Source organism: Papilio xuthus, unplaced genomic scaffold (assembly GCF_000836235.2).
Source record: "Papilio xuthus unplaced genomic scaffold, Pxut_1.1 DF824992.1, whole genome shotgun sequence".
NCBI lineage: Eukaryota > Metazoa > Arthropoda > Insecta > Lepidoptera > Papilionidae > Papilio > Papilio xuthus.
In genome coordinates, this window is record NW_013533657.1 from 5949565 (window position 1) to 5969290 (window position 19726).

The 19726-nt window shown below is 32.1% G+C and overlaps 2 protein-coding genes across 2 annotated transcripts; one reads left to right on the forward strand and one right to left on the reverse strand.

Annotated features, from left to right (window-relative positions):
- Positions 1-93: 93 nt before the first annotated feature.
- LOC106126912 (uncharacterized) lies at positions 94-7092 on the forward strand. Its single transcript, XM_013324826.1, has 10 exons — positions 94-1587; positions 2032-2200; positions 2346-2950; positions 3197-3359; positions 3760-3907; positions 3974-4061; positions 4168-4253; positions 4774-4899; positions 5199-5319; positions 6057-7092. The coding sequence occupies exons 1-10, from the start codon at positions 623-625 to the stop codon at positions 6253-6255; spliced, it is 2670 nt and encodes an 889-aa protein (XP_013180280.1). The 5' UTR covers positions 94-622; the 3' UTR covers positions 6256-7092.
- Positions 7093-13131: 6039 nt separating this feature from the next.
- LOC106126914 (uncharacterized) lies at positions 13132-18507 on the reverse strand. Its single transcript, NM_001312043.1, is given in 3 exon segments — positions 13132-13815; positions 14910-15111; positions 18482-18507. Coding segments are annotated over 3 exon segments (438 nt in total). The 5' UTR covers positions 18485-18507; the 3' UTR covers positions 13132-13582.
- Between the last annotated feature and the right edge of the window lie 1219 nt (positions 18508-19726).

Sequence of the window (19726 nt, forward strand, 5' to 3'; positions counted from 1 at the left end):
GGAGGAAATTATAGCAATGTGTTTCTTTTTGACAGATTTTTATAAAAGAGAGAAAACAACATCGGAACTCCTTATCTGTCAACCACCCGCGAAGCTGACTCGGAATTCAAGTATTGATTTGTTTACAAGGAGAAATAGGGGAAGTTTTTAGAACATCTATCTATAGCTAAGTCTAACAGCCTTGTCAAAACGATCTGGAGATAATACTTTGAGTTAATTGTTGGCTTTCGTGTTGGTATTTATCAGTGGTTCGTACCAGCTGAAAGCTTTCCCAGAAAACTTTGAGGGTCTTAATTTAACGACCCTCTTTACGCCGGGTGTTTTATCGATTGCGCACTCTCCGGGTCTGATACGCCGTTAAGTTTCTCATCTAAGACGCGATAAAGATTGTAAAATGCGTGACCGTGTGTCTAAAGGTTTATCAATCAGTGGAAAAAATGTGTGTGTTTTGATTTTTCTATAACTTCTGGCACTAATGTCTAGAATAACTTGGATTGTTTATTCGAGATAATGTTTTAATTGCGATGGAAAGCGTTGTAATTGTCAATTAAAGTGTAATTAAAATATCTGTAGTCATGTATGGGATGTTGGATATTGGCCTAAGGACTGATTATATGGTGGAATGGCCAGTGGCAGGCTGCAGTCGGTCCCACAAGGGGCTGCGCATTTAGATACAGTGAGGTCTTTGCATCAAACTGTTGTGTCTTTGAGGACTGCTTTAGAGATATCAAAGAATGAATTGAAAGAATTAAAAGAAAAATATGAGCAACATTCTCATTGTCTAGAGTATGCTGATGTTATAGAAAAATTGACTGTGGAAAATCATATTTTACGAAGAAAAATTGTTGACTCAGGATTGGATGATAGAGAAGCTTCGGAAAATATAAAACTAAATGGTACATATAGTCCAACAAGTAATGTTGAGGAATCTTTAAATAGTCAAGTTATATCTGAAAATTTAACTCCTGATAGCAAAAATAAATATATCACAGAAGAAGAAGCAGCTGTAGAATTAAATACATATTCACCAACAGAAAAGCTTGAAAATATCCAAGAGGAGAACTCTAAATCAAGTACAACTGACGTAGAATCTCCAAGACCTCAGTCAGATATATCTGAAGAACCTAAGAGTCAGATTACAGTAACTGAAGATAAAGGTCAACCAAGTTATAAAACTAAATTGGAATTATTATCAAAATTTGATGTCAAAATTAAAGTTACAACATTAAAAGAAGGTAATATAATTTCTGCTACTACATCAGAAACTGATTCTACTGAGAATCAAAAGAAGGAAGATAATTTTTCTAGAAAAGAAACACAAGGATCAGCAAATTTCCAATTTAAAGAAACAAAGGAACATTTTGATAATTACATAGACTTGGATGGGAATGAAATAAATTTCAAAACAGTATCTAAAGAAAATATCAAAATGGCTGTACCTAATGAAGCTGAAGTTAAGTCAAAGGTTGATAAATTTGATGTACAAGTGAGGATAACATCTGAAGAGAATTTGGTAGTTAAAGAAAGTACTGAGCGATTTAGAAGGAAGGATACACTTAATTTGGATGTTGATGATTTGAGTCTTAGGTAAATGTCTTAATAAATATATGTATAATAGCTTTTGCCCGTGACTCTGTCAGAATTTAAAAAAAACCTTTATAAGTAGCCTATATGTTATTCCAAGCTTGCAAGCATACTATTTTTTGTTTTTAATTATTTGATATTATTTTATTATTCAAAATGAATCCACAAAAGTTCAATTGTCTATACTTCTCGATCAGGACCATAGAGGCATAGTAATTGTAATAACTATTTACTTTTTTAATTTTTTTTTATTTAAAGTATGGAATGACTGTGTGAAAGAGTATATGCGTAAGAAGGGGGTAGACTCGGATATGACGGCTGATAGAGATGTATGGAGGAGTAGTACATGCTGTGCCGACCCTCGATAGGGATAAGGGCAGGTTGATGATGATTTTTTTTTTATTTTACGTCTAGAGCTTTGTGTTATTAAAACACACTTCCTTCCAGATCTTTGTCAGAGGGTGATAACTCTGTGTTCTCTGAGGGTGGTACTACGCCAATGGAACCGCGACCCCCTGACGACAGGGAGGACGCTAGTGGAAACGAGTCAGAAGAGGTTGATGATATAGAACTCATATTCACGACAGATGAGTCCAAAGATATCAGTAATTTGCAGGTGAAATACTAAAGAAAATTTATTTTTGTAGTGTTTAATAATTTAACACAGATATCAAGTTTTTGTACACGCGTTTTAAACTTCACTGACCAATTGCTAGTGCCAGCTTAGTGACTTATTCAGTTGTTTTCTTCTGTATTTGCAGGAAGACTTAGTTTCGATACGCGAAACTGAGCATTGGGTACCAAATTCGGCATCTACTGTTCACTCTACTCCTGTGCTAATCAAATTCCACACCCTCGACCCGGACTTCCAACCTGGCGATAGGCCAGAAAACGTTGAAAGAGAGGGCAATCATGAGGGAAACATTGGAGATTCATTGAAACAGAAAAGAGTGTCTCTACCCAATGATAAAGAAATCAAGCATGTTGCCTTTAATGGTAAAGGCAGTTTGGATCTGCCTGGTCGAGGCATACTGAAGATTTGCGATAATAAGTCTGACAACATGTTGTATAGACGAAGCCCTAATGCAAGTACTAGGAGATTAGACAGTGTTGATAGTCTGACTTGTGAATACAATAGGGGTTTGAGTTTTGATAATACTAAGTCATCGAGTTTTGAATTAGGATCCAGTATGGATATCCTTCATAGAGAGGAAAGTGTGGATAGCTTTCATAAGACTGGACGATTTGGACATCGATTTTCGATGTTCGCGGAAACCGATATATCCAAATGTGGGATATCAGAAGACGATCTTGCGAGCAATTTTAATATACGCAGGAATACGTGTCCCAATCCATTTCAATACAGGTATATTTTTTTAATTTATAAGTACGTAAAATTATTTGTCTTTGTAACTACCGCCCATTAACATAAGAATTCGTATTTAGATTTGTAGACATTTTTACAAGAAAAGTTTAGTTTTTTTTTCTCTAAAAAAGAAGCATATGAGCGGGAATTAATAATAATACTGTAATGAAATCGATAAAAATTATGAAATTTTTGTTTAAAAATTTGAGATTTTTATTTGGAACAATTGTATCTTGATCTTCCTAGACCACTACCGTACCGTGGTATAGTGCGCGGCGGCAAGCCTTTGACATCATCTCGTCGTCCTGTACTGCGTGAGAGCTGCGGCCCGCGGCGGGAGAGCGCGGCTCAGACAGACATGTCCGCGCTCCCGCCCAGGTGGACATCAGATGGATATCTAGCCTATAAGGTAAGGAGACCATGTAGCTCATATATTGTTTAGTCATAAACCTATTCCTACTACAAGCTTAAAAACTTAAGCTGTTTATATTCTCGACTAGACGTGTATAGATCAGCTATGAACCGATTTAAAGGTTTGTCACATTCGTGCTTGAAAACTAAATCGTCAACACTTGACTCAACGCCGACGAGCCTCGAGTCAGCTGGCGAGTCGCAGAGTGACCAATCATAACTTTATAGAGGTACAAAATGAACTGGTCTGCAATCCGGTTTACTGATCTGCTACACATACAAACTGTGAACTGATCTGCAGGTCATCAATTAGTTGAGTTACTCATGAGTTACTCATGACTATAACAACCCGAGTAAGAAAAGGAATCGATGTGAAAAGATGTCGATTTGTATGACAGAATTCATCTCGCGTGGTAAGTTGTCCGACAACGGTGCCGCAGCGCGTGACGTCACGCCGCCCCGCCCCGCCCGGCACGCGTGCCCCGCCCCCCGCGCGTCGTACTGACCGCAGTGACGACGCGCGACGCGTACTTCTCAGCGACATTGGTAAGTTTACAACGAAGAGGGTAGACAGAGATTATACTTTTTGTTTAATTTCTTTATTATTTGTAGGATTTACATCAATGGTGCCCGAATTATCGCGATCTGCGGAACCTCTTTGGAATCTACGTCGCACTGCACCGGACTCGCCACAGCCAAGGTTTGTACAAAGGACGAAGCAGCTTTTATATATCTTTATGTAGACTTATAGCTTAACAATTGCAAGCTATACTAAATTCTGTAGTAGTGTAATGTTATCTCCACAGACATCGGGGCTCATCGTATCGCTCGCCGTGTCCTAGTATAGACCGCAGTAACGAGTGGACTTCCAAATATACTAGTACTGTCAAAGGTAAATTATATCTTTAGCAATCGTTGCGTTATATTTGGCTCGTTCACGTCCCGACACGTGCTACCGGTCCAAAGGTCTGACATCGACTGACGCACCTCATGACGTATACGCTCAAGACAAACAACACTATACACTACAATGTCTGATTCACTAATTAGGCTAACTAAGGCTTAATTCACTATGAAGAAGTCGTCGGGTCTGAAGCTATTCGATCATCGTTACCAACGTCTCCGAAAAAAGTAACCTATATTATGCTCGCGCGTATCAGCTGTTTTCCCGTCCAAGACCTGTCAAAATCAGTCCACCCGTTCCGGAGATTATTCGGAACAAACGCGGCCTTGCGGACAGACATACAGACAGACAGACAGACAAAAATTAAAAAGTGGTTTTTCATTGTTACTACGCAAATACATCATGTTTGCGAAAATATTTTTTTTTGATATTACATACAGACACGCCAATTTTATTAATATGTATAAATCAGCATTATACGTCACAGTTTTATTTGTAACGTGATTAGGTGAATATCGTCCGTGGCGCGGCTCACTGCCGGACGTGAGGAACGACGACACGGATGAGCTGCTGCAGGAGGCGGAGACATTCCTGAGACGCTCCATCGACAATATCACCGCCGCTGCTGACGAACGTTAGTAATATTACGAATTTCAATTGTCGAATCTAAACATTTACATTAAAATATCATTCTGGACCTGAAAAAACTGGAATGACAATCTTTTATGACTTTTAGGCGGTGGTAACTAATGATATCCAGTCATTATAATCGAATTATTTTTGATTTCATTTTTAATTTAAAAGAAAGCCAAATAATCATTCAAGAGTTTTTTATTTTTTTTCAAGATTTTCTTTAAAATATTTTTTGATATTAAAAAATGTATAATCCTTTTTAGTATTTTGTGTATAATGTATGGATGTATGTACATGTAGCGGAGTGTATCCACACTGGGCAGGGACAGCCGTACGTGCCGGGCGAGGCGCGTCAGCTGCGGCTGGGACACGCCGTCAAACTCATCACGCCGCAGGGTCGCCTCGCTGTCGGCAGGGTCAGGTAATATATCCTCTATATACATATTTTACTAATATTACAAATGCCAAGGTTGGATGGATGTATGGATGATTGTTACCACATATCTATAAAAGACATAACTTTATAAAAAGACTGAAATTTGTGTCCTGAATATCAAAAAGTTTCACTTATGACATTTATACACTGACTTCTTTAAATGAACTGGCTATGAGACATAATATTTTGTGCCTATTGGATTTACGCGATTTTGGCGCTGATGGTAACGAGCGTGTGCTGCATCCAATAAGATTTAACGTAACATCAACAGGCGCCTTAAATCTGAACGAAGCAAAAGCTGTCATTCCGAAGCAATTGCCTATCTATTTATAGAGATCAGTTCATTTATACAAAAAATAAGGCCGACATCTAATAAAGGTAATGGCTACGTGTAAATATTATCGTTTATACGGCACATACGGCATACGTAAATCTATAATCATCATCAGCTCACTATACATCCCCACTCGGAGCTCGGAGCCTACCCAAAGTCACGGGCGACTAGGTCATAGTCAACCACGCAGGCCCAGTGCGGGTTGACTTCACACATAACATTGAATTTCTTCTCAGATATGGGCAGGTTGCATTACGATGTTTTCCTACACCGTAAGAACGTCGAATAAATGTACATATGTAAATCGAAAAACACATTGGTACATGGCATTCGAACCCAGGACCTACAGATTGCAAGTCAAGTTATTATCTAGTTATTATTTGATTAGATACGTGGGTATAGCCGGAGGTAGTGCTGCCAATAGTGGGGTAGTGGTCGGCGCGGAGTTCGCACAGGCCCAGTACCCCGGCCTACCACCCAACGACGGCACCTACCGCGGTCGTCGCTACTTCCTCGCCCCACCTCACTACACCGCCATCTTCGTACCCTTCTCTAAAGTTGTCATGGCATGGGCTAACTCAAACTAAACGGTGAGATAACTAGAGTGTTATTACATATTGTTGTCTTTTTCACTCTCTTTAAAAAATGAAGACATGTGTCAATGTATTGTAAGTTGTTTTAGTTACCCACAAGTTAAATAAAAAAAGGGTAAAACATACACACGGACGGACAACAAATTGATCCTATAAGGGTTCCGTTTTTTTCTTATGAAGTACGGAACCCTAAAAACGAGGTTTTCATTTAGATACTGCCCCGATTTTTTTTGTATAATAGTTGTATGTATATTTCTGGATACTTGGATTTGTGAATGTATTTTATGAATCCGACTCGAAGGACCATTTCTGTCATTAGTCAACTTTAAACGCGCTTAATAATTTCACTGACAGATTTGTTCAACAAAATGACAAGGAATTGAATATACGACGTAAAATTAAATTGGAATCTTCATAATGTACATTTTATTTTTATAATGTTTTTTCACTTTTTTCTTGATGGTTTTTATTAAACGTGTTTCTATATACATTGTGTAGTTGCAACTTAATTTACAGTATTTCCTAATAAATTGAGAGAATTGAATTAAATACCTCTGTTATAATTTGTATGGGAATCATAACATGGAAGACATATTTTTGAGACTAGCTTTTACAATAAAAATTACGTCTTGTCTTTAGTTGACCAGAAACTTGAATACACATAATTAAACTGTAATAATATGTAAATGAAAGAAAAAAGCTATGATAAATCTAAAAATTAAATATAGATTTTAATGTATTTATGTTCTTTAAAAGCTCTGATAGCTGAATTTTTTTTTAATATTATAAATGCGAATGTTTGGATGGATGGATGTTTGAAGGTAGCTCCGGAACGGCTGAACAGATCTCGTTGAATGGCATTATAGAACATAGTTTGGAACAACACATAGGCTACTAATTGTGTTTGTTTATAATTCCGCGCAGACGGAGTCGCGGGCGACAGCTAGTATGACATAAAAATACATATAATGAAGTAGCCTAATGATTCTGTATGTATTTATATAATGTATGTATGAACTCGTTTATAGGTCAAAATATATGTAATCTTATATCTATGTAAAAATAAAAAAAAATCTCTTAAATAAATTAGTTTAGAAATTTTCTCGTTCTTTACATGTTTACATAGAATATAAAAATGTGTGTTCACTTTGATACCAAGTTATTATTACCTGTACAAAATATATTGTTTTCTCTTTCTTTTTCTATGAGAATGAAAGAGATGGCAATATGTTTTATACATGTGTTCTTACAGTGAAAACTTAAAGTAACAAAATTAACGGGCTAGTTATATGCATAGGATATGTGTATAAATATATGCCTCAGCGAAATTTCTGTACTAAACCTTCTCTTTCCTTCATATTCGCTTATAATATAAAGGTTAATGGAGAATGAAAGAGATAGATGTATTTTTGTGAAGATGTACCTCGAATAATAGCGGCTTAGTACTTAATTGTGTAGTAATTAGTATATATTTATGTAGATATGTTGCATGTTTTTCAAAAGTTATTGCTCAGACTCTTCTAAAATATGGTGCTCCATTAGATTTTTTTCTTAATTTTTTTTTAAATTTTTGAACGTGTTTTTTTATGACACAATTTCTTTTAATGATCAAAAATATTTGTTAGACGTGGACTACTGTTTAAAATTATTAATTATGCCTTCATAATATTGTAAATTTGATATATATTTTGGTGGTTTTTAATGGTACTGGAATTATAACCTATATTTTCGTACCATAAATTATTAAAAAAAAATCGTTGATTCCATGCTTCCTTTAAAATGTTTAGTTTTTTTAATCTGTGTCTTTTTCTGAGTGAAAATATATAAAAGCATATCATATAGCTTATTGTAATTTAGATTTAATGTTTGAATAGTGTTTTATTGTTAGATATCTGTCGATATTAGAGGATGTTCTAAATAAAAAAATTGAGATAAATTTTTAAACTAGCTTTCCAACCAAAGATATGTAACTTCTATATAATGTTATTATGTAAATAATATATAGTAATTTCTTTATGACCTTTAAACTATTTTAATCAAGGGTCTCAAAGTAAGGCATTTCTATCATATACGGTAGACATAATTCAGAATATAAAACCAAAGATATTTTTTTCTTTTTCTTTATAATATTTTAATAATTATTTAGCTACCTAATTTTTTTTATTTATTCATAAAATAGTAAGATGTGAGTTGGGGTCAGTGTCTTATTAGGATATGCGTGTACTTTCTAAAGTAGGTCAATTGTATTCAAGTACCTTGTAATAAATTAAAAAAAAAAACGTTAGGAAAATTTTAGTTGACTGACACTGGCCAGCAAGTGTCAAAGTGTGGTAGATATTTAAAAAAAAGACAAAAAAGGTCTAAGCAGCCTCTCCATTGTGTTAGTACTAGGTAGTAGTAATGCAACTAAACATCTCGATCCATATAGTCACTCTTATTTTTTATTCATCTTTTATGAGGTACTTGATTATAATAAGGTGTAGTAAACTAATGCACAGAGCAAGTAACTTCGTATGTATTCCTTAATTTAAAAAAAAAAGGATTTTTAAGTCGTGATGATAGTTAAAGAGGAATTGAAAGCAAGCACATGTAATTTTTTTTAGAGTTTAGTAATAGTAAAGCACAAAATATATTTTTAACATCAATTTTTTTTATAACCAAATTTACTATTACCTCTCCACTTTCCGTCTATTTTGCATGTGTATTGTATATTTTTAAGGAATTGCGATGTTATTTTTATGATCTCAAATTTATATCTATAAGTTTATAAGACGTTTGATTTTTTTTAATTTAATCTATGTTTAATTTACAGCTGATTGAGATTTTTTGTTTTTTTTTCATTGTATGCAGACATTTACCATAAACTAACAACAATAAATTATCTATGGTCCTGAAATAAACGCCTATAGTATGAAATGTATATTTGCCGTATAAAATTATAACCTAGAAAACAAAATGTTTATCTTGTAACTGTAATTATATAAGAATTTCGTAAAGTTGATGTGTTATTTTTTTCTTTTCTTTTTGGAACTTTCTAAATGGCCTATAAATTAAAATTAGTGTTCATCGTAATGTGCCAAATGATCTGGCTCTTTATCGATCAAAAGCACATAACGCTTTTTATAATTCATGTTAGAAATTTTATTGTCTGTAGTAAAAATTATTTTTAATATATGGTATCTAATGTTGCTATATGTTCTTCATATTATCGAAAAAATTGTAAAATTTTGAGTAATACTTATAGATGTGAAATACTGTACATTATGTATTTATATATGCTATTATGATCAATATACTGAGACTATGACATTCTTGTTGTGGTCGAAAGAAAATCTATTTTAAATATCATTGTATGAAGCTGTATGTTAACTGTATAAAAATAAAAATTAAAAAATCAATATGCTTTTAATTATCTTTTAATGGTATTCGATTTTTTTTAATAATTGGTTTGGTTGTGTCAATTTCACTTTGGCACGTCTGTTAAAACTTTTTACAAGGTGACATAAAGGGTGTAGAAAAAATACACAAATATTAGTTAACGATTTTTTAATAACAAAAACGTAACAAAAAATAGTATTCGTATGTTTTAAAAGCACCAGGTAGTTTTATATAGAAAATAAATAACGATATTTTATTAGGTCAACTTTTTTGATAAAATTAAATAATTTAAAAGATATAGAGAAAGTAAAGAATATTAGAAGTTAAGTGAATAAAAATGTTATATTAAAAAGTAACAAGCAAATTAACTTTAAAAATACACAAATAAATAATGGATAAAAAAGGTAAATATTTTACAGATGTAAAAAATACGTGTTTGTACGAAGTGAATGAAAAAAAAAGTGAAAGAAGTAGAAAAAAATGCTTATGTGAAATTATAAATTACTCAATATTATTGAATAGATGAAAAAAGAATTATGACTACTTTGTATTTAAAATGTAGAACTTTAAATAAAGAAAGTTAAATGTAAAGAAATAGTTAATGATATAAATAAGATAAATAAGTGGAAGAGAAAACTCATAAACTAAAAGATAAAAGAGAAGTCTGAAAGATAAATTCAAACTTTGACCACTTGTCCATCATTAACACTGCAGTAGCTTTTTAAGCACAAACTTAAAGCATCTTAGATTTTATATACAATCTGGAGCTTTTAGAAAATTTTCACTTACTTTTAAGTAATTATTATATAAAGCTATGCAACAAAAATACTTAATACTTCCACAAATTTTACAAGTTATTAATAGAGAAAGAAGAAGGAAGAAAGGAGCATAGAGAAAAGAGCAAAGGAAGTAATAGAAAAAGCAGAAAGGATAGAAAAGCAAAAAGAATAAAAGAAAAAAATAATAGGATAAATAAGGTAAAGATATGATAAAATTAAATTAAAAAACAATGCAATATGGTATAAATTAAAAAAAAGTAAAAAGACAAAAGTTTAAAATATAGTCAAGACAGAAGAAGTAACAAACTGAAGAATAAGAAGAAGAATATAATAATGGAAGATAAAGAAATTAAAAAGGAAATGACATTTAAATGATTTTAAGTGAGAAATAAATGACAAATGATTCTTATATACTTGGGATAGTATTTGAAGAATATGTAATGTAAGAAATAGTAATATTAAAGTAATTAAATGCAGAAAAAGATAAAAGCAAGAAAGGTTTTAAAGCAAAGGAATAAAGTATAAGAAAGATAGAAAAAAGAGTAGAAGAAAATGTTAAAGAGATATAAAAAGAAAAAAATATATAAAGGAAACAAGTGAAAGCGATTATTTTTTTGCGACTTTAAATCGAAATAGTTTTTTGTTACATAAATGTAAAGACATAGTCAAGAAGTATATATGTTTATCAGAGAAAAGTCAGTGACGTAAGTGCAAAAAGATAAAGAAAAATACAATAAAATAATAGTAAAAGAAAATGATAAATATGATAGGATAAAACATGATAGAATATGTAAATATAATAGAAAATATGGCCGTAAGTAAAAGTTGATGAGAATGCTAAATTATCAAGAAAAATGTTATTTACGTTATAAAAAATAAAATTGTAACGTGTGCGAGATATAAAAATCATTAAAGAGGTAGGTCATAATGAAATAATAGAAGAAATTAATATTGTGGCTGATTTCTACAAGTAATAATAAAATGATTGCCCATAAGAATAACTGATATAAAATATCTAAGATGAGAAATGAGTGAATGAAGTAAGAAATAAGATTAACAAAGATAATGAATTTAGATGGTAAATAGATAAACAGGCGTTATTTAATAATGTGAGAAGATATTATGGAAAGGAAGAATAAAAATATTAGAAGTGGAAAGAGGAAAGACTACATTGTTAAGTTTAATTATTTTGTTGAGTAATATTAAATAAAGAATAATATTATAAATTAATAGATGTTATAAGAACTGTAGATAAATAGAAAAATAATTATTTAGGAATATTTAAAATACATTTTTATTATAATGAAGATAAAGTTAGATATGTAGTTAAAAAAGATAATAATAAGATAAGAAGAAAAAGGAATAACTTAAGAAAGTAAATGAAAAAATGAGAAAGGAAGATACTTGTCGGAAATAGTACATAATATTTATCTTTATATAACGTGAGTAATACAAAAACATAAAAATGAAAATTTATGAAAACAATGCAAAGACCTATTAAGAATTAAATAATAAGTGAGGAAAATCCGAAACAGTATGATATATAGGTAGATCAAAGAACGTAGTAAAGAAAAAAGGAAGAATAAGAAGATAGTTATTAAAAAATGTTTGTTCTAACATTTAAAATGTATTATGAATAAAGTAAAATGATAGAAAATAATGATGTGAACAAGAATGATATTGAAACAGAGGAAGGTGACAAAAAAGAGAACGAAGAGAAAATGAACATCATGTATAGTGAGTAAAAGTAGACGAGAAAGAATTTTTAGTCTTTGAAAATATGAATATGAAGTTTATATGAATTAAATGCGGCATAAATGGTAGTAAATAATAAATACATATGTATTTTAAGAATAAGAAGTAATAGTATAAGAAGAAGAGAGAAGAGAAAACAAAAGAGAGTAAGAGAAATTTTTTTAAATGACATAGAGTAAGTTGTGTATTTATGGTGATGAACTAAAAAAAATAATAAAGGTATTTATGAATATGCTAATTAAGAAAGATATGAAAGAAGAACAGCAGTAGCGTTAAACTGTTTAAGGAAAGAAATAAAAATGTGTATAAAATAAATGAAACATAGATAGTAAGAAGATATATAGAAAAAGATATTTGAGTTTGGTGATAAACTAGTACAGTAACATAGTAAATAGAAATTTAAGTATTAAAAGTATATATGTAGTATAAATTGGAAAGTCCAATCATGAAGAATGTAGTGTCTTGCATTTTTTAAAGGAATACTTAAGAACAGCATTAAAAAATTAGCAAGAATAAAATAAAATGTAAATAAGATCAGTATAGTATAAGTAAAATAGATATCTAGAAGTAAAGTAAAATAGACGAAAGAAAATAGGTTTTCTTAACTACTATAAGAAATAAACGATTGCAAAGGAAAAGAAAAGCCGTGAAAGAAAAACATATAAATAGGCAAACAGTAAAAGCAAAGAAGATAGTGTATAGAAAATGCATAATCGTGAATTAAATACCATCACCAAAATGAAACGAAACGAAAAATAATCAAGATAGTGTATTAATGATAAGTGAAGTTTGGAAAAATACAAACAGTGGTAAAGCAAGATGATAAAATTAAAAAGCGGTGAACGGTGAAGAATACAGAAAAAAGAAAAATAAGGTAAGAAGATCTAAAAAATAGAGTAATAGAGAACGGTGAAGAAACAAGAAATGAAAATAAAAGCATTGAAAAAACACAAATAAGGAAAAGTTACATAAATAAAAGAATGAAAATAGGATTAATACATAATTGATAACTACCATGGTGCATATCACAGTGTACTTTAAAACTTAACAAATAACAAAAAAGGAACTATAACAAAACCAACAATTCGTAAATTAACACCTCTGTAAATCCAAACAGGTTTGTTGTTGGCCTTAAACTTATTTAAAAAAAATAGTGCAAAAAAACAGCGTAATTCACCGTCTAAAACAAATGTGCGGTAATTCGCTAACTCTATTCTACTAATATCACTGAAACAATACTGTCTTTGGTAACTTAATAATTCAACAGTTATTTTATAATCCTAGAGGCTAATTAGGCAAGTTTGTGCTTTCGTAATTAAAATGAGGGTAGCTAAAAATTGGAATCTTAGACCACGTGATAATCCGCCATCTTGTTCTTATTTTGTTTATCTACCCTCTCAATGTCTAATTTACTTTCCATATCCTGATTCCTCATGATTGTTGACGGGATAATCAGCATACCAACCGAAGGCCCCGTTATCACCAGTGTGGGCGCCGAAGTCGACATATTCACCGAAATCTGGGGGCCTTTCCGCGTAATGTGACGGTTGGGCGATAGGCGCGGGTGCTGAATCCTTTTCTTGTTGCTGGATTTGGAGTAGCCTTGCTGGAGCTTCAGGTTGAGGTGGTACAAGACCTATTGCTGTAAATGCAATTTTTATTAAAATTTTATTAGACTTAGTAAAAAGTCTGAAAGAAAATCTTAAGTACTTATAGCTAATCAATCATTACTTTACTGTAATTGCTGCTTGTGATGTTGACTACTATTAAAACGAATCGTATGTTCATACGATTAATAGCAAGTACACGAATGATTTTGAAATGATTCTCGAATAAAGTCTGAGTAAAGTGAACGAATGTCTGGATTTGCGTTTAAATTTGTCTAAGTATTAAAGTAAGTATCATTACAGTTAATATTAAATGAGGTGTATCAAATTCAAGAAACGTATTAACCGGTAAGATCTCTTGCCAGACCTTATAACTTGCAACACACCGGATTCTAGGCCAGTCTTGCTTAATATTTAATAAGGTGAAGCGTGTTTTATATCGATCAAAAAACTACACTCTGAATTTAAATTAAATACCTTAATCTCAATAGAAAAATAATTCGTATAATAATTTAATATTCGTCAAAAATAAGCAAATTATATGTCATTTGTTAAGCCTTTGAAACTATGCCGGAAGGCGTCTATATACTTTTATACAACAATCCAGAAACAATTTACGTAATTGGCTATTTAGATTGTACAGAATGGTTTGCAAACGTTGGAAGATTGTATCAAACAATGGATGAAAGATGCATAACATTAATCTCACAATGGGTATTGAATATAAAGAGGTTTGTAGAAAGTGTAGCGATCCTTTGTGCAAGTGAAAGTAAGCGAGCTTGATAGACAGGCTGCACTCCGCACCAGTTATGGATTCATCTCGCTTTCTTAGCTTTGAATAATCACGGACTGACGGACGGACTGGTAAACACTTTTCTTTTTAAATTATAGTAAATTATTTCTTGTAGGGTACTATTAAAATTGTGTAAATTTTCCTCAAAGACATAAGACAGTGGTAGCAGTTTGAATGCTTGGTAAACGGTAAATTATATTGGCCAAGGTGGATTGCTATTGGATTGAACCTGTCCGAAAGTTGCCGAATACAAAGAAAAAAAATTATTTTTAACCCTGCACAGAGAGTCGGAAATGTCAGCCTTAATCTTCGAGTGCTAATCTTATAAAGACTTACGTTGTTGTTGATATCTCTGAACGGGTATTGGCTGGTAGTCTTCCTGGTACAGGGCTTGAGGCAATGGAGGCTCTAGAGTCTGTCGGGGCAGGCGTCGTGCCCGCATTACTGTCAGGTCTACGAACGCGATCTGATCTGCCGGCACCGCTATGTACGACGGCATGGCGCTTACTGCCGCGAGCGATAGGAGTATTACGAAGAGCTGTTGGAATAAGGAAGAATTTATTACATACGGTTCTGTTGATACAGATGGTATGGTATTGTTATGGGCTTACTTTAAATAGGTTATCAACACAATATTTTAGTTTAGATAGTATCCCCTAACTAGTTTTATAAATGACTAGCAGTCACCCGCGACTTCATCCGTGCGTAATTAAAAAAAAACATAATTTGTAGCCCATGTGTTCTTCAACACAATGTTCTACATTTGTGCCAAATTTCAACAAGGTCCTTTGAGACCGGAGACACCATCAAACAAACATCCATCCATTTAAAAATTCGCATTTATAATATTAGTAATATTAAAACAAAGTCAACATTACATCATTGATACTTGTACTTGATATGAAACAGTTTCCTATGATTGCAAGTAACTTAACACCATATAAATTAGAATGCAATCCGCGAAGTGTGTCGTGTGGTAAGTGGTCAGTGGTGCGCAGCCGCCCATGTTACAACACACCAACTCACGTTAACGTCCTAACGTATTTGAATGTGTCAATCAATAATTGATCACCGCATGTTATAAAACAATACATTCGTGTGTTTGAAAACCACAAACTCTAAAATAAAGATAAAAAAATAATAGACATACAACTCCTATTTTGGTAAAAGCAAATTGATGACAGACGATTTATAAAGAAAAAGGAAGAAATAAATATAAATACAATATCAGAACATAATAATGTTCTCGATTTCTTCCTAATAATAATGAGTGGGACGGTATAAGGAAACATTGAGAGTTTGCGTAGGAAAAAAAATTAATGTCACGCCTCCGTAAGCCCTAACTCTCACAACACTTCCTATATTACAAAATGTCTATCAAATTGAAATAATGTTTATGGTAATATAAACAAATATGTAGACTAAATGGAGAAATTTTTGTTTTTCCATCTTCCATCCAATCTTACGTGTTCTTCGTAAGTCGTTGTACCTAACCTCAAAACTTCAAACTTTTAGTGATTTTTTTTCATCTTTAAATTAAAGAAACAGCAAATAATTGTAACAATAATATTTAAAACACTTAATAATAAACGATAAAAACCTTACAAAGTCAAACTTTCAAATACGTTTCAAGTGAAATTATTGTTACATAACTTTAGCTATCTCTTGCTCAATTTGACGGTCGAAATGTTGTACAATTGTCGCTACATGAAATCGGATCGGAAGTAACTTACGTATTACTTTTAGAAAGTAAAAAGTAACGATTGCTTTGAGGCAGATTATGGCACTGAACAAATAATGGAGCCAGACGAAAAAACGTAGAGGCTTTTTGCTGTGAAAAAGAAATTATTTAACAATGACAGAAGTAAAACAGGCAATTTATTACATGTATTGGAACCGATTTATCAGCCGGTGACTGTTCTATATCCAGTCTAGTCTTTAGACTATATATATAATAGTCAAATCTACTGATCTTATTTACTACAAATTACTTCTCGTGTCCCTCGGGAAAGACAAGATATGTGTATGAATCACAAAATATTGTTTAACAAATCCATAAAGATAATTCAATATAAAGTAGTTTTCACAATCTTAAATTATTTAAGGTCGGAACAATCACTTTTCCATTTAAGGTAAGGTACTAAAATATATTATAGTTAGGAAGCTGTGGGCATTTCAGTTGAGCCAACGCCCGTGTCCGCCTTGGTGGCTGGAGGCGAAAGGTCTCAATGCCATTTACTTCGCTCAACAATATAACAAGTAAAGCCCCAATGTTATAAGATATTTCCGTCGAGATCACGGTCGCTATATGTCCGGTTTATAAACAGATAATTTAAAGTTCTTTGACATGAATAAAACAATTAATTAGTAATTAAATAAACACATACTACCGCATTACATTAAAGGCCTTTAGTGATCAATTAATGACTATGCGTGTTAGAGAGCTGAATTTAGATTGCTTGGCATAATTTTCCATAAACCTTTGTCATTTCTAAAAAAATATTATCCTATATTTGTGGGACATATGGTGACCGTGTCTGTAACAAAATCAAGGCCTCGTTAACTTTTACTTATGCACGGTTTAGTTGTGAAATAATTTAAACGTGCTCACTTTGGTCATTATTAAGTTTAGCTATGCTTTATTATCTTTTGTTTGGTAACCTAAAAGTTTAGTTATTATACATGTTTGATCCAGTTGTATATAGGCGATTAACCTTACTCTGTCACTCACCCTTACATTATAATATTTATGGAATATGATGTAACGAAGTAGATAATTGAAATCAATGTTCAAAGGTTTTATTTAATTTTAAATAAACGAAAAAAAGTATAATTTTGGCAAAAGCAAAATGGTCATACAGCCAATTGAAAGTAAAAGTATTTGATTCTCCGTACTCTGTTACCGAATACTTTAACTTATTACATTTAAAAAATTCAAGTTTTTTTTAATGGTTTTGAGGTTATGTTTTTTTCGTTAATTGTTTTTATAGTTTCCCTCCACAGATTATCTAATAAAGTTACGTGGGTCATGATTACTGTTAGTTTATCGTGAGATAGTGAATTCTGAGGATATTATTTACGTATTATATAATTTGTGAATCAGTTTTTTTTTCTTTTTATATTGTTCCAGAAAACTTTATATCTTTTAATAATCATCGAATAGTATGTATTGGAATACGTATTTGTAAGACGTACAAATACGTATAAGCTACGTATACGTTTTTAAGCTGTTTACTATGACTGACCAATTAAATAACGTGATAAGAAAATTTACAGTTGTAAAGTTTGAGACAAGTATGAGAAGTACAGAATAAGAAACCAAATCTTCATAGGTAGGAAAATACAATTTTTATGATTTGGTAACACATAAAATTTGACTTGGTTATAAAATTTTTACACTATTTCCAGTTTTAATTATGCAATAAGCATTTATTTCTGTATATTTAACTAAAAAACATATCCACCGAGGTACTAACAATATATCGAATACATAAACATATAAATTTATCGCCTTAGTACCTATTAGTAAAACCGTAGGAGCAAAATTCGAATAGGAATATTAATAAATCGAAACTAGTTCATTGTCTTTATTTAGAAAAGCATTTAATTACAAGCACGGCCTTGAGTACAAGTAATAATGCATTTTTACGTTCTGTTTATTGTCTTGTAATCGCATTAAAATTGTTAATTAACCTCTGCTTGTTACACAAAAGCTTAATAAATTCAACTTTGCCCATATCTATAAGCCATAATTTACTGATAAGATATTAAATCTGTGTAATTAATTTAAATATAAAAAAGGAAACCATCTAATTAAAGTGAAAACTTCGGTTGTTTTTATCGTGTTTGTACTCACATAATATAAAAACTTACTGCTACACTAAATTATTAAAAAAAAAACAACTGACCATAACTTCCAAATAGCGGGAAACTGGTAAAACTGTACAACGGTCGCGCGCGGCACGCTTCGACTGAACTCGCAATAGGCTACACTACAATTTTTATAGCAACCTTTCGACAAGCGGTTTCACTTTCTACACGGAGGCCCCTAGTCCGGACTTCGGGTACTTTTTTAACGCCTGCTCAGCCTTTAATGGAAAACAAAAGGACTAAATCCTCACCTGGGTGGTTCGCTACGAGGCAAAGCCGACATGCATTCTGCCAGATGGCAAGTGTGTTTCAATCAACCATGACCATGACATTGTTTTTTTTTACTTGTCTTAAAGGAGGATAACGTCCTTCTCGGGTAGGTTTGTATTTATGTGGTAGGTTAAAAAATATTATCTTGACTGATTTCGTTTCATTTGTAGCTACTCTTCCCCGAAAAATTATAAGAGTAACGTCGGACTACTTGATTTTTCAATTTATAATGCATAAAAATCCTGAGGTAATTTCTATCAATGCTTCAGCTAGTATTAGTTAAGTAAGAAATATAAGTATACGCGACGCTATTTATAGACTACCAACTTCCGGATAATATGCTAGGTTTTATTACTTTGGATAGAGCAAATTATTTACTGGAATCTTCTAATCGGGAATGTACTTTTAAAGAAATGTAAGCACGAAGTTTTCATGTAACTTAATTAATATCTGTTCGTGACAATTTGCATAACAACACACACATACACACACGCACAAACACACACACCCAACGATGTATTTTATGATTTCAACAATAAGGATCCATGTCAGAACGAATTGTTATGACATACTAACTTTACTTCATACCAATTATAAGAGCTTAGTTACCTATGGTCTATATTAGATAGGTCTGTCAAGGTTGTGAAACTGCTATAAATATACCCGAGCAAGGACATTTACAACGGCCACAAAAATAAAAGAACAAAATAAAAAAAACTGTGCATACAAACAACCAGTTTTTTTAGTGTGCTTACATATTTAATGAAAGTAGATCAATTTTGCCTCATAAAATTTTACAATCTTGTTTTGCATTTTGTGGCAGACAGAAAGTAAGGTTTAGGGTAGGTGGGGAGTTTATTGGTATCGTAAAATCGGTATTGAAGATTGCACTGATTCCGCCAACTGCGCAGGCCTAATGAAACGGAAGCGAAATTAACTAACGAACTGACGACAACAAGCTGTTTTCACTTTCCAGTCGTCCATATTCACTTTTAAAAGCGAACTGCATATTG